The sequence below is a fragment of the Melospiza georgiana genome, chromosome 1 (genome assembly GCF_028018845.1).
Source record: "Melospiza georgiana isolate bMelGeo1 chromosome 1, bMelGeo1.pri, whole genome shotgun sequence".
NCBI lineage: Eukaryota > Metazoa > Chordata > Aves > Passeriformes > Passerellidae > Melospiza > Melospiza georgiana.
Window position 1 is genome coordinate 84,966,891 of NC_080430.1, and position 13,488 is coordinate 84,980,378.

The 13,488-nt window shown below is 37.2% G+C and overlaps 1 protein-coding gene across 1 annotated transcript in view; it reads left to right on the forward strand.

Annotated features, from left to right (window-relative positions):
- Positions 1–13,488, forward strand: part of ABCA13 (ATP binding cassette subfamily A member 13) — a 169,025-nt gene that overhangs the window by 73,095 nt on the left and 82,442 nt on the right. Inside the window, exons 32-35 of the mRNA XM_058032791.1 lie at positions 1,744–1,940; positions 2,677–2,834; positions 3,227–3,457; positions 9,347–9,437. Coding sequence (XP_057888774.1) covers positions 1,744–1,940; positions 2,677–2,834; positions 3,227–3,457; positions 9,347–9,437 — 677 coding nt within the window. The remainder of the gene's footprint in view (positions 1–1,743; positions 1,941–2,676; positions 2,835–3,226; positions 3,458–9,346; positions 9,438–13,488) is intronic.

Here is a 13,488-nt window from a genome sequence, read left to right on the forward strand (position 1 = left end):
GAGTTTTTAAATAAATCAACAAAATGACTTTATACATTTCTTATCCTGTATTACTTCACTTGCAGCAGAAGGAAATTTAGAAAACCAGGAAATCCAGGTAAAGGCAGTGACTGCTACAATATTTTTAAATAAGCCACCTCATTTTCCTTTGCCACATCCAGCTTCAAATATTTTTAATAAATGATGAGGTTTAAAACTGAAAAATACAATAGCAAAAATAAGTCAGAGCTCTGACGTAAACTTTGAGGATTTGCCACTTGTCAGGTGATAAACATTTACTAGTATTTTTGTGCTGATACTTCTTCAATATAGGACTAGATGTTAATTTTTCCTAGTGTATATTAAAGTAACTAGTAAACTGTACAAGCTGAGATCTGGCTCATTAATAGCAAACTGCATTTGTTCTACTTCAGAAATAAAAGATATGCTTTTCAAACGGTGTGGCAGTGTTAATAGGTTGTGTTTACCTTCTGATTCATGCTAGACTCTGCGAAAGGCTAGGCATTTCCATGCTTCAATGGAAAAAAATGTCCAGCTGATGGGACTCTTCCTTAAGTGTACAATCAGGCATATGCAGAGGCATTCGTGGCAAAGTGGCTTCCCTGTTTGGTAGCAATCATAAAATCCTGTTACTTTTAAATTTGAATCTGAACAAACTCAGGTGTGGACCCTGTTCTCTCCAGAAACAGCAGAAGGAATTCTCTAGAACCACAGAGAACAAACAAATTTAGTAAATGGTTTAAAATTGATGCAAAATAACATTCTGTATCTTAATGTACTTAGTCTGCTGAGTTGTAATCCTAGCAGCAGCCTGTCATACTAATGGCACATGAGAACACTCAGAACTCTGCAGGCCTTGCTACTAATAAAAATTATTTTTAAAGACAACAAATGCTTCAAAAGACTTCAGAGAAATTAGAAAAGCAACAAAAGAATGAAGCAAAAGCTTTTTATTAGCTAAAAAAGCAGGCTTCTAAAGAGATTAAGAATAATTTTTCTCACTATATATCTATAGAACAGCTGTTGAAATGTGTTTTCTTAAAAATGAGAAACTCTCTCAGGTTAAATGGCATTACTTACAGACTGCATACTCACTGAAATGATTCAGGAGTTCAGCTTATGACTGTTGAGCCTTCTATCAGTTTGCCAAGCTGATAGCAGCTGAAAGCTCTTAGGTCAGTGACTGTATGCTCAGCGTGATGAAAAATAAGTTAAAGGTCTTATAGTGTTGCCTTTATTAATCATGTTTCCATACCATGCTCAGATGCAAGACCAGCATCTTGCAAGGGCGAGGGCTGAGTTGGAAACATCTGTAGGATATCTTCCAGTCTTTAACAAAGGAATTAGATTAAATTTGATTAGATAGTATTATTCTACCCAGGGATCTCTAATCAGTTTATTTCCCAAAACTAGCAGTCTTTATCATTATTTAGAGGGGAAATAATCTGTAGTTTGCTGAAGTAGTTGGAAAAATTAGTATTAATTTTATTATCTTTAATTTAAAATTTTCCTTTAAAATATCATTTAAAATCTGTGCATCTGAGGATGATAAGCTTCTCTGCTTTGTAGGTAGAGATTTTTTTTCCCTATTTGTTTTTGATACCAAAGTATATCATCAGACAGAGATAGTGATTTTATCGCTTTCCTTTTACAATGACTTTTCAGTACTTGTTCTCTGAGTGGGCAGAAAGTGACTAGAAAAGCATTTTCAAAATTCGTCCTGTTTCTGTATTCCTATTTCAGAGCTCTGGAAGATGTGGATTTATGCCAGCATCAGTACAAACCTGTTGGAGCCCTTTCTGGGGGAATGAAAAGGAGGTTGTCAATTGCCATCTCCTTTATTGGAAACTCAAAGACAGTTGTTCTGGACGAGCCCACCAGTGGAGTAGATCCATGTTCTCGCCGTAGTATCTGGGATGTTCTTCTGAAGTACAAAGCCGGTACAAAGTTTATGCGCATTGTTTGCTTCTTATTTTCTTTTCTGGATTTTTTTTTCCAATAAATTTAAACTGGATAGTCAAAGTGTAGTCAAAATATTATCAGAAACTAAATACATTAATTTCTGAGGAAACATTAAGTTGGTCTTGGTAACTTTAAGGCAAGTCAAATGGTATTACAAGAGTTATCTGCTATTGCACAGAAAGATGCCCAATCTTAAAGACTGAGCTTAGTCCTAAGTCCTGTCCTGAAGTTTCTCCCCTTTCTTTGGCTTCCCAAAATTACCTTCTGATTTCCATTTCCTATTTTGCATATACCTGTACATAGAGGCTTATATACTTCTAATTAAAATATATTCATCATCAGTCTGCTACACTAATTCTAAAATTGATTGTGGGAAGCAAACTCTTCAGCTAGTGAGCACTCAATTAGCTGTAATAACTCATGTTGAGTGATCCATTGAGAGACACTGCTGTGATGTCATTTTAAGGAATTTCTTAAGCTTTTAAAACTGCCAGAGGTTCTAAAGCCTTAATACTCTTTGCTATGGATAAAACAGGGCAAAGTAATGTAACTCAATGAATGTAACTCAATTTGTGATTCTGACAGCATATTTTGTTTGTGTAGTTAAGATTTTAAAGAGTCCTGAAAATATGTTTCCCTAAGGCTAAAGGACCTTTGTGAGGGGCTTCTCTAGAAACCAGGTTTTGTGGACATGTACCAATCTTTGCCATACAGGTTGCACTCTGATCTTTACCACTCACCATCTCGACGAGGCCGAGGTGCTCAGTGATCGCATTGCCATCCTGCAGCGAGGCCAGCTGAGGTGCTGTGGCTCTCCCTCTTATCTGAGGGAGACATATGGCCAGGGACACAGTCTGACACTCATAAAAAAGGTAAGTTAAAAATGTGCTGTACTGAACTGGAGAGTCCCTGCCAAGAACATACATACAGGAGATGCATGTTCCTGCCAGCAAGTATAATGTTTAGTAATATGATTATTAGAGAATGAGCAAAACATGTTTTTGTTGGCTTCCTTGTTTGTTTTGGGTGGATGGTATAATTATTGCTATTTTGATGGACACAATGGCATCTTTGAAAATGGTATCAGTATTTAGCTGAAAATGGGCTTGTCTCACTGTCCTTTATTCCTGGGAAGTAGTCTCTTATCCCAACTGTGATGCAGTTTCATCAGTGGAATTTTTCCTGCATGAATTCTAATATTGAGACCAATACTTCTGGTAATATTTTTTTTTTTTTCTGCATGATTATCTTTTTTTCTTTATAGCCCTCTGTGTTTGAAATCCAGGACCCTGAGCACATTGTTCAGGTCACTTCTCTGGTACAGACCCACATTCCAGAAGCCTTCTTGAAAGATAACAGTGGAACTGAGCTGACCTATGTGATCCCAGAAAGGGCAGATAAGACCTCTTTTAAAGGTCTTTTCCAAGCTTTAGATCAAAGCCTTCAGCATCTACATGTGACTGGCTATGGCATTTCTGACACAACTTTGGAAGAGGTACTTGTAGTTTTTCTGTGTAATGACATTTTCTTGGTTAGAGAATCTTGATTGTGTCTTTTATGTTGCACAATTTCTTGTGAGAAGCACATTTTCAAAAAAAAACTTGAAAACAAGCACAAGCAAACAAACAAAGCCTCCCAAATCAGGTAAAATCTGCACAGTATGGTTTTACTTTGCTGTTAATTTCAGCACCCACTCTACTATGGCACATTTTTTTCTTTTAAGAATCTAATGTGAAGACTGATGAACTGTGTAACTCTTTAATGTTTTTTTCTGCATTAACTTAAGGGAAATGTAATGTGTCACTGACTTTGAGAAGCAGTGTTGTCCTAAGCCTATAGCATTGGAACAAGCTTTGGGCTTTCAAGTCTGGTGATTCAGCTCAGGTGGATCTTTGGACTAAAAAAAAAGAAAATGCCAAGAATACATTTCAACTTACTAGTTCTGAAGCTTAGGACTTAGCCAAACTGTGTGATGAAATACCTAAAGAATATTTTCTGTGTGTACTGGGAGACAAAATCTTTGATATATGTATACATCAACAAAATCTTTTCATATACGTATACGTCAACATATATACACACGTATATGTACATGTATGTGTGTGTATATACTAAAAGGATCAGGGGAAGAGAGTCTGTTATGCATCCTCATAATTCTAAATTTAGCTCAGTGTAAATAGCCATGTCAGCAAGAAGTTATTTCCCCTGGACTCCCTTTACCCCATCTATTATTTCTAAAAAACAAGATTCCCTAAACCACCACTATCCAAGTACTGTACTATAGATCCTTTAGAAATAAATTTTTTTCACTTCAAGTGATGATAGGAGACTAATGTCTCCTATCATACTTACTTTGCAAGTTTAATAAACATTTTATTTAATGTTATGAAGTAAATGAGATTCCTGCAATAAAATTCTATGAGGCAAGCAAAAAAAGATTATAAAGTTTTTATTTTCATATAGAAGATGGATGATTAACAGGGTACAAAGAATAATATTGTTCACTGCAAAACATTATAGATTTGGAGGCAATGTATATATTAAGAATACTTTTGGGTTCCATCCCCATGAGATAACACAGGACTTTCCAGAACTGACATGTATAAAGTAAATGTGAAGTTGTCATGGATATGAGGAGGATTCCTCAGTGAGCTGAATCTGTGACTCAGTGGAGAGCTTGCTTTTGGCTGTTTTGTGAAGGGGAAGTTTAAAACATCTTTAAATGTGATATTGGATATTAATGTATCATTCTTCAGCTTGAAGATTTAATGCATTGATTTGGGTTGATTTCTGTTATCTCTGAATCCTCACCATTAGTTGTCATTACAACCTCAATTCTCTATTATCTAAAGCCTTTTTGCATTGGCAACTAAAAGGATAGCACATAATAGCACTATTTAGTATATTCAAGCAATTCAATCTGGAAACAAAGAGCCTTGGTCTTAAAGGAAGAAATGTATTATAATTTTTTTATCCTTTCTTTTTGTTCTCTTATACACTCACTGTTATTGTTTTTAATTCTGAGGGACACTCACATTCTCTAAAAATCCTATTCAGTGAGGGAAAATGGACTTCCATTCATATTTCAATGGAGTCTTGAGGTGCTAACAAATCAGTTTCTGGCACCTTTAAATCTCACTAATATTATATTTGCTCAAATTTAGGCTTTAGATATATTTTCCAAACATTTGTATTTGTATATTCTATAAAATTTGTAATGCAAAGTGTTGATAGAACCAAAAAGAGGGTAAAAGGGTAGTTAATTAAATTAAACATATACTAAGAGCTCTCTGGAGGATGCTGTTTCACTTTCTGGCATCTCTGGAGATTTCAAAGCTTATTGCTTTCTTGTTTTTCTTTGAGGGGAAAACAAAATGATTGTAACATCTTTTCAAAATCAGATGCATCAAAATTTGTTAATTGAGTACTGTTTAAAAATGATTTTCTTTGAAATGACCTGAGAGTTTGTATTAAAACTTTCCAGGGAAAGCCATATACCTCATTTAAAATTGTGTGCACCTTCTAGTGAGATGCAAGGTGCTCCAGCACATTCTGGTGGTGGCACAATCACATTAATCTATCTCACTGTAATATTGTCATTTGGCCAGACTTGTTTCCTCAAGGACAAAAAGCACTTTTTGTCCTTGACAAGGACAAGTCCTTAGTCAGATATAGAGATATAGACTCTTTAGTCAAAACAGAAATTAAACAGAATTTCACAGAACATTTTGAGTGGGAAGAGACCCAGAAGGGTCATCAAATCCAGGTCTTAAGTGAATGGCCCATGCAGGGATTGAACCCACAACCTCGCTGTCATTAACACCATGCTCTGAACAAGCAGGAATTGCTGAGGCATGTGGGGAAAAGATGCTCTGCTGAGGTCTAGAACACACCTTCATTTAGATGTAGCAAGAACATACTGTCTCTGTCATGGTGCCTAATCCTGACTTTTCCATACCTGTGTTGTTCAGAGGGTACTCACTCTGTTAATAACATTGTGAGGCTAATACCACTTCTGTTCACAATATCTGGTGCAACATGAGGTAAACTATCATACCTTCTGTACAATGTAGTCCCTAATGATTCCTATCCTCTTAAGAGGATGTTTGAAAACTGGATACCATGGGAGGACTGGGCAATGCAGGTGGCCTGCCTTTATAGCTATATCAGAGTATGTGTCAATGAAGCTGCAACAGACACAGGATGTATTAGAAAAGCATTTGGTGGGTTTGTTTAATTTTTTAAGGTATAACTACAACCTCTCTACAGTGACTTAATGAGATTAAATAAGAAAATGTGTCTGCAGCTATTTTGGCACTGAAATAAACATATGCAGACAACATTTTGTAGTGTAGGCACTGTCCTAGCTACAGATGTGTAGTTACTTTGTGGTTTTACCAAGTGGTTGACACACCTGAAGGACAGGATGCCATCTGGAGGGTGCTAGACAGGATCAAGAATTGGGCTTGTGGGAATCTCTTGGGGTTTAGCAAGACCAAGTTCAAGGTGCTGCCCCTGGATCGGGCAACCCCCTGTATCAGCACAGGCTGGGGATGAACAGGTCAGAGCAGCCCTGCCCAGAAGGATTTCAGAGTGCCAGTGGATGAGAGACTGGACATGACCCAGCCATGGGCACTCACAGCCCAGAGAGCCAAACGTGTCCTGGGCTGCATCCAAAGCAGCGTGGGCATCAGGGTCATGGAGGGGATTCTGCCCCTCTGCTCTGCCCTGGTGACACCCCACCTGCAGGGCTGCGTCAGCTCTGGGGGTCCCAGCACATGAGGGACAGGGACCTGTTGGAGCGAGTCCAGAGGAGGCCACCAAGGTGAATAGATGGGTGGAGAACCTCTCCCATGAGGAAAGGTTGAGAGAGTTAGGATTGTTCAGATGGAAGAGGAGAAGGCTTTGAGGTGGCCTAATTGTGACCTTCTGTACCTGAAGGGAGCCTATGAGACAGAGAGACACTTTTCACAAGAGCATGCAGTGACAGGACAAGGAAGAATAGGTTTAAATTAGACATCAGGAAGAAATTCTATTTTGTGAGGGTGGTGAGACAGTGTATTGGGTTGTCCAGAGAAGCCCTGGATGTCCCATCCTTGGAACTGTTCAAGACTAGGCTGCATGTAGTTCTGAGGAATCTTGTCCAATGGAATATGTTCTTGTCCGTGGCAGATGGGTTTTAAATAGACGATCTTAAAGGTCCCTTCAAACGCAGGGCATTCAGTGATTCTATGATTCAGTTGTTGCAGTTTAGTTGGGTTTGCTTGACAGAATTGGTGTTCATAGCCATCAGCAAGCAGGTCCAAGAAAACAAATTAGAATGCGGCTTTAGACTGTCAGGATCTGCCTCCAGGGGCTAATACAGAAATATCAGGCCAGAAATTTCTGGCCTAGCAGTTGTTAATAGCCAAAGTTGTTCCCTGAAAGCTGGCAGGTAACAAACGCAATCAATAACCACTGTTAAATGGCAATTATATTGACTAAGCAAAATATGGTTTTTGTAACAGTCAGACCTTAGAAAGTCAAGAAATATCTTTCAAGAGCTATAAAGTACTTCACATTGACTGAGTTTTATTGTCTATTGTATGAGCTCCTTGGAAACAAGGAATTTTTTGTTATAGCTGAGATCAGATTCTTTTGTGGGAAGAAATAAACGGTTTCTTAATGATTTCTGAAAGTTGCACTGTGGGTATAATCTGTCTTGCGGCTCAACCCAAACAGAGAGGAAAGAGCAAAAGAAAACTTTCATCAAGACAAAGAAAAAATTTTGTTGTTCTTTTTCTGTTTAATTTGAGATGCTCATGGTACCTGTATTTTCTGTAAATTTTTCTTTTTTTTTCTTTTTACTTGAGGTTCTTAGATCACTATTTAAATTGCAGTTCAGGTTAAGATAAGAAAATGTTAATTGTGTTTTTAATTTGAGTTTACAAGAAGCAGGGAGTGTGTGAATAAGGCTCACTATGAAAGCTTCTGCAAGGCTGAGGTGCAGAAAAATGAAAGGCATGTCTGTGAAATTCAAAGGGCTTTATGTGGACAGAACTGTGAAACAGGTTTAAGGAAGAAATAGTAGGTTGGACACATATCTGTTAGGGAAAGCGTATATACCATTTAAATAGATCTCATGATTATGAAGTTGGTGAATTCTGCTGGGTGTTTATAGTTTTAAGTCCCTTCTGACATGCATTCTCCTACTTTAGAAAAATCAATCCTTTCAATTTCAAGCTAGTGCATATTTTTAGATTGTTGCTTTTATAGAAAAGGAATTTCAGTTTTTCTCATGGCGATTTAAGGTAACAGGATCCTATAATCTCTATCCACTTTGGGGTATGTGTGGAGAGCTTTGTTCAAACATGGCTCATAGAAAGAGGTCATGAAAATATACAGCTGATGGAAGGGTAAAAGGCAGCTGTAAGCAGCAATTCTCAAGCCTGTTCCTGTAAACAACAAAGTTCTCAGGCACATTTTTGTAAACAGCAGAAGTTCTCAGGCTGTTTTTTAATAACAAGTAAATATTTTGTCCTTGGATAGTCTGGGAAAGCAAAAGTGACAAACATGGAGGCCTTGAGAACCGTTCATAACAGGATGAGAAAACAAGTCTTGGTCTCAATAACAAACCACAGGTATTGAAAACAAAATGAGGGGTTGATGTGTAATCTGTAACCAATGATGAGCTCGGGTTTTGCAATATGTATGAACTTAATTAACACGGTTATAAAATGTACATGGTGGATCAATAAATTGGAGTTCGATGCTCATCAATCAGATGGTCGTCTCCCTTCACTTCTTCAGGTATGCACACTAATGTTTTGCTACAAAATACACATTGTTGCCCAGTCTCCTCTGCAGTATGAGTTTTACAAGACTTTGTTCACCTTGGCTGTCTCTGATGATTGCCTTGTCCTTTACATGTCTTTCAGCAACATTATTGTCCATGTCCTTGCACATATCTAGGAACATTTTCTGAGTGTCCCTAGACACTGTGAATTCCCTGAAATATGTAGCTTCTCAGCTCTGTACATTAGGTTTAGTTCTAGTTGTGTCCATAGATTTCTAGCTGGAGCATTAGAAGAGAGTTAAGCTCTTTCCTTGGCAGAAACTGCAGTAACTGAGTTCCAGCACATACCAAATCTTAGGGGCATAAAAAATCAATCAAGGGCAGAAAGTCTATTGAAAAATCTTCGCAGATGGTAGTGTTCATGGGTCAGCAATATTTGCATGGGTGTTTTTGCATCTATTGACATGTATTTCATTTCCTTTATCCCCAAGATTTTCAGTAGTAATTTCTGGCTGTCTGGATGGTTTAGGATATATATATGTGTGTGTATATATATATAATAATTTTAGAAAATTGATTCTAAAGTACTTTTTTCTACTTTCATGAAAGGTTTTCCTGAAGTTGCTGCAGGAGTCAGAGAAGATGCCCTGTGTTCCACAGGCAGCACACCTGGACCATACAAATGGTGCTGAATCAGCCTGTAAGTACAACATGATGTGCCTTCTGAAGCAACTATATTTATAAAGATCAAAACCACAAATGTAAGCATGCATGAAGTTCCCAAAAGTGAGGAATGTGCAAGCAAATGGAGAATACTTCTTGCTACCATCTGGTAATTTCTTTTTTGTGTGTCTGCCTTGGGAAGCAGTTTTTATATGTCTGCTGTGATTTACCTCTATCCCTTCACAGTCATCTTCCCACCCATGCATGTACACATGCATTCTCTCACTGCAGCAGCATTGACTTTGTACCAGTCCCTGGAAACTAATTATCCTCTTTTTCTCATACTGAAAATGGATAAATATTACAGACATATACCACAGATATAAGATCTCTACACTCTAAGAAAAGTGCATTCATGTTCATACACATACAATTCAAAAGAAGAAAAAAAAAGAGCTGGTTCCCCTCGTAGTAAGAGATAATTCGTTTTCTTAAGTGACATGTTATTTTAGGTTCCTTTACATCTTGCTGTAAGAAAAACCCTTCATACTTTCTCTTTTTTTGCCCTGCAAGCCTGGGAGGAGGTCCTTCCAAATGCTTCTGAAAATGCAGGAAGATTTTTCTCCTTTAAAAATTCTCTTCATAAGAAGAATCACTAATCATCACTAATGATCATAAGGTGATGTCATTACAAAATCCAAGACTCAAGTTCTCTCATGTCAGTGCCCATCAAGTTGATGAATGTTTTCACATTGGTTCTGGGATTTTCATGCTTGTATACTTACCCCGTTTCTGTTTGAAGATTGACATTTAGATTATAGTTTTCTATGGTTAGATGTCAAGCACTTTGTTCTATGTGCAATACTTTTCATTATGTTTTTATAAAGTACAGGCACAGGGAAGTCCTGATCTGTAGACCCTTAATGTTACTGTAACAGAAATAACAATTTTCAGCCAAGCTTTCTTTATTTGTTAAGATAAATTCAATTGAATCCGCCAGTAATAAGTAATCATTGCCAACAATTGTGGTCTAAGGTGAGACCTTTTTTCACAAAGTGCAAGCTTGAATAGATGACTTTTTCCAGAGGGTGTGTTTGCTGGGGTATTCCATCTTGAATCAGTGAAGATGCAAGTGTATAAAACTAAAATAACCTCACTAAGCAAATAAAATTGCCACTTTTGTCAGTGGTGAGAATGAGGCTTCTATTCAAAACACAGTTTTGAATATCCCTTATTTTATAACAGTCAATTTATTTATTCAAGTCTCAGCTAGGACATCTGAACTAGTTTCAAATCATAACAATCTGTCTTCTCCACATTGCATTTTCATTAAAGAGTAAGATTTACAGTTTAGAAAGTAATGAAGACAGTATATTCTACTGAAGAACTTGATATACTTTCCTATCTGCATCTCAAAATGTATAAAGAAGTATTTGTTTAAGTTATTACATTAATAAAGGTTTGAGTAATCAGAGACTCTGTATTTTTTCACCCTGATAAATTATAGCAAGAATATGTGATGATAATGCCATTTCTTTGGGGATGAGAGTACTGGAAAATTGTCACTCATTGCTGATGACTGTCATTTATCATTAAGGACAGTTGTGAAATGTATGCATTAGGGATCTGGGAAATGGTCATGAAAGGTATCCATCATTGTCAAAGTTAACCAGAATACTCCATGGGCAATAGCTTGACTTGTATAACTTTGTCTTTGAAAGCAGGTTCAAAGGCAGTCAAACTTGCTTTTGTCAGAGTAGTCAAATGAATTTTCAAAACCCCTTAGAGCAAGCAGCTGGGATTATTGTGGGGATCACAGGATGCTGCTATTTGATTTGATAAAAGATTTTAGACTAGGGAGGTGATTTCACAAAGCACAGATCTGAGCTCAAGCAGGGGTGTTGGCTACCCTTTAATGCTGCTGAGCTCTTGAGGTGCCAGGATTGTGCAGAAATCAAAATGTTGTCTAATGTCTCCTGGACCAGGAGGCTTAGCAGAGAGGTGTGTGTCTCTTCTTAAATGAAACTGCAGAAAATCAGTACTCGATTTACGCTGACCACCAATGCCAAAAACACTCAAGAGACATTATTTCAGCAAAATATGACAGTACCTCACTGAAATCAGAGCAGAGATAATTTCTAGTTATGTTTTACAGTGTCTTAGTGTACTGTGTCTGATTGGAATTGAGTTAAATTTCTTAGCAGCCTCTGTGATGCAGTGTTTTGGATTTGTGACTGAAACAGTATTGATAACATGCCAGTGTTTTGGCTATCACTGAGTGGTGTCAAGGCTCTCTCTTTTCCCATGTCCCTGCTATGACCAAGCTGATGATGAGATAGAGGGTGTGAGGGGACACGAGCTGGACAGAGGAGCTAAACTCACCAGAGAGTTATTTAATGTTGCAGAGTGCCATTCTTGGCCACAAAACCTTTTTTGAGGAGTTAGCTGTTGCTACCAGTGGCTGAGCATGTCTGCTTGTGGGAGGTGGTGAGTGATTGCCTTTGCATTATTTGTGTTGGATTTTTTTTTTGTTTTTAATTTGTTTCTTTCTTTGGGGTTTATTTTTCTTTCTTTTTCCTTTAGTGCTGAAACTGCCTGTGTCTTGACCAACAATTTTTCTTGCTTTCTCTTTTTCTATTCTCTTCCCCATCCTGCTGGAGGAGGGGGAGTATGGGCAGGCAGCTGTTTGGTGCTGGACTGCTGCTTAAAGTCAGCAACGAAAATAATGTAAAATAAACTCAGAAGTATTTGTGCATTTCTGAATGAAAATGTTATAGTTAATTAGCAGTGCATTAATGAAATTTATTGTAACAGTTTTAACATTGGTAATTTTAAAGATGCAAAGCACACTGTAATATATAGTAGTTTGTTTCCATTGTGAAAGATTTTCTCAAAATTTTTAGTTTTATTCCAATGAAAAAACCTTAGGGTAAAATTCACCTTTTTGTGAAAACAGTTAGAATTTTAAGTCAGGGATTACTGTGTGTGCAGACACAGTACATGGATATATTATAGTACAGTCATGCATTATTAATTTATACACAGTTGGAACACACAGTAATTATTGTTTTGTAGATGTATACAGAGCATGCAGAAAAATGGTTAGACTGAGCTTGCAATGACTGTTTGACAAGACCATTGAAGCCAAATAGCCTAGAGAAATGGAGAAACCAACTCTATGGAGGCCAATAAAATTATCATAATCCACAGCAGGCAGTACATATACAGAAATAATCAGGGGATCTAAGAGCAAGTCCAAGAGGTGAGTAGCTATCCATGGATAAATGACAAAATAATCTGAACATATGCAAAAGCAGGTAATAGGCTAGTGAGCGGTCTCGTTGGCTTATTCAGGGACCAATATTGCTGAATTAAATTACTCAGATGTTTTGTGGAAGAGACAAATTATTTAATTTTGTAGCATTTGTTGTCTTAGAAATTTCTGGGACATACCAGCTTTGGGTCTAGTCCCTTCTGGCAGTAAACTACAGTTGGAACCCTTGAGGTAAAATCAAACTAAACTGTAGAAAATTCAAAATTGATTCATTGTATTTTTGTGCACAGTAATATGTAGCATTTGGATTTTCCTGCCATATAATGTTACAGAGATTTAGAGTATTGCAATACATTTTAAAAAGCCAAAGAATGGTTATTAATGGATGTATAATATGAACAGATATAGTAACAGTAGTGCTATTAAGGCTTATATGCCTCTGGATTTCTTGGATAAATTAGCCTCTGAAAGTGTGGGTGTGGGAGCAGGTTGATGCATAACTACCTTTTAATGTTGCTTAACCCTTTCTCTGAAGCAGCTGGTTTTAGCCATTTTGAACCATATTGGGCCAAATGTGAGATTGCTCCTGTTAGGATCGGTGAGACCAACAATATACAGTACTCATAAAGCTCAGCCAAAAGCTAATTTACTAAGAAATTGTAGCTGACAAAAAGCAGTTGTTAATAGTGAAATATCAAAATGAAGAGCTTTTGTGAATTACAGCTGAGTTTCAACTCTGCCTTTTAATTATCTTCGTGACTGATGCTGAAGTAAACATAACCTTGGTGATGAAAAACAGCTGCTGAAAGGTGAT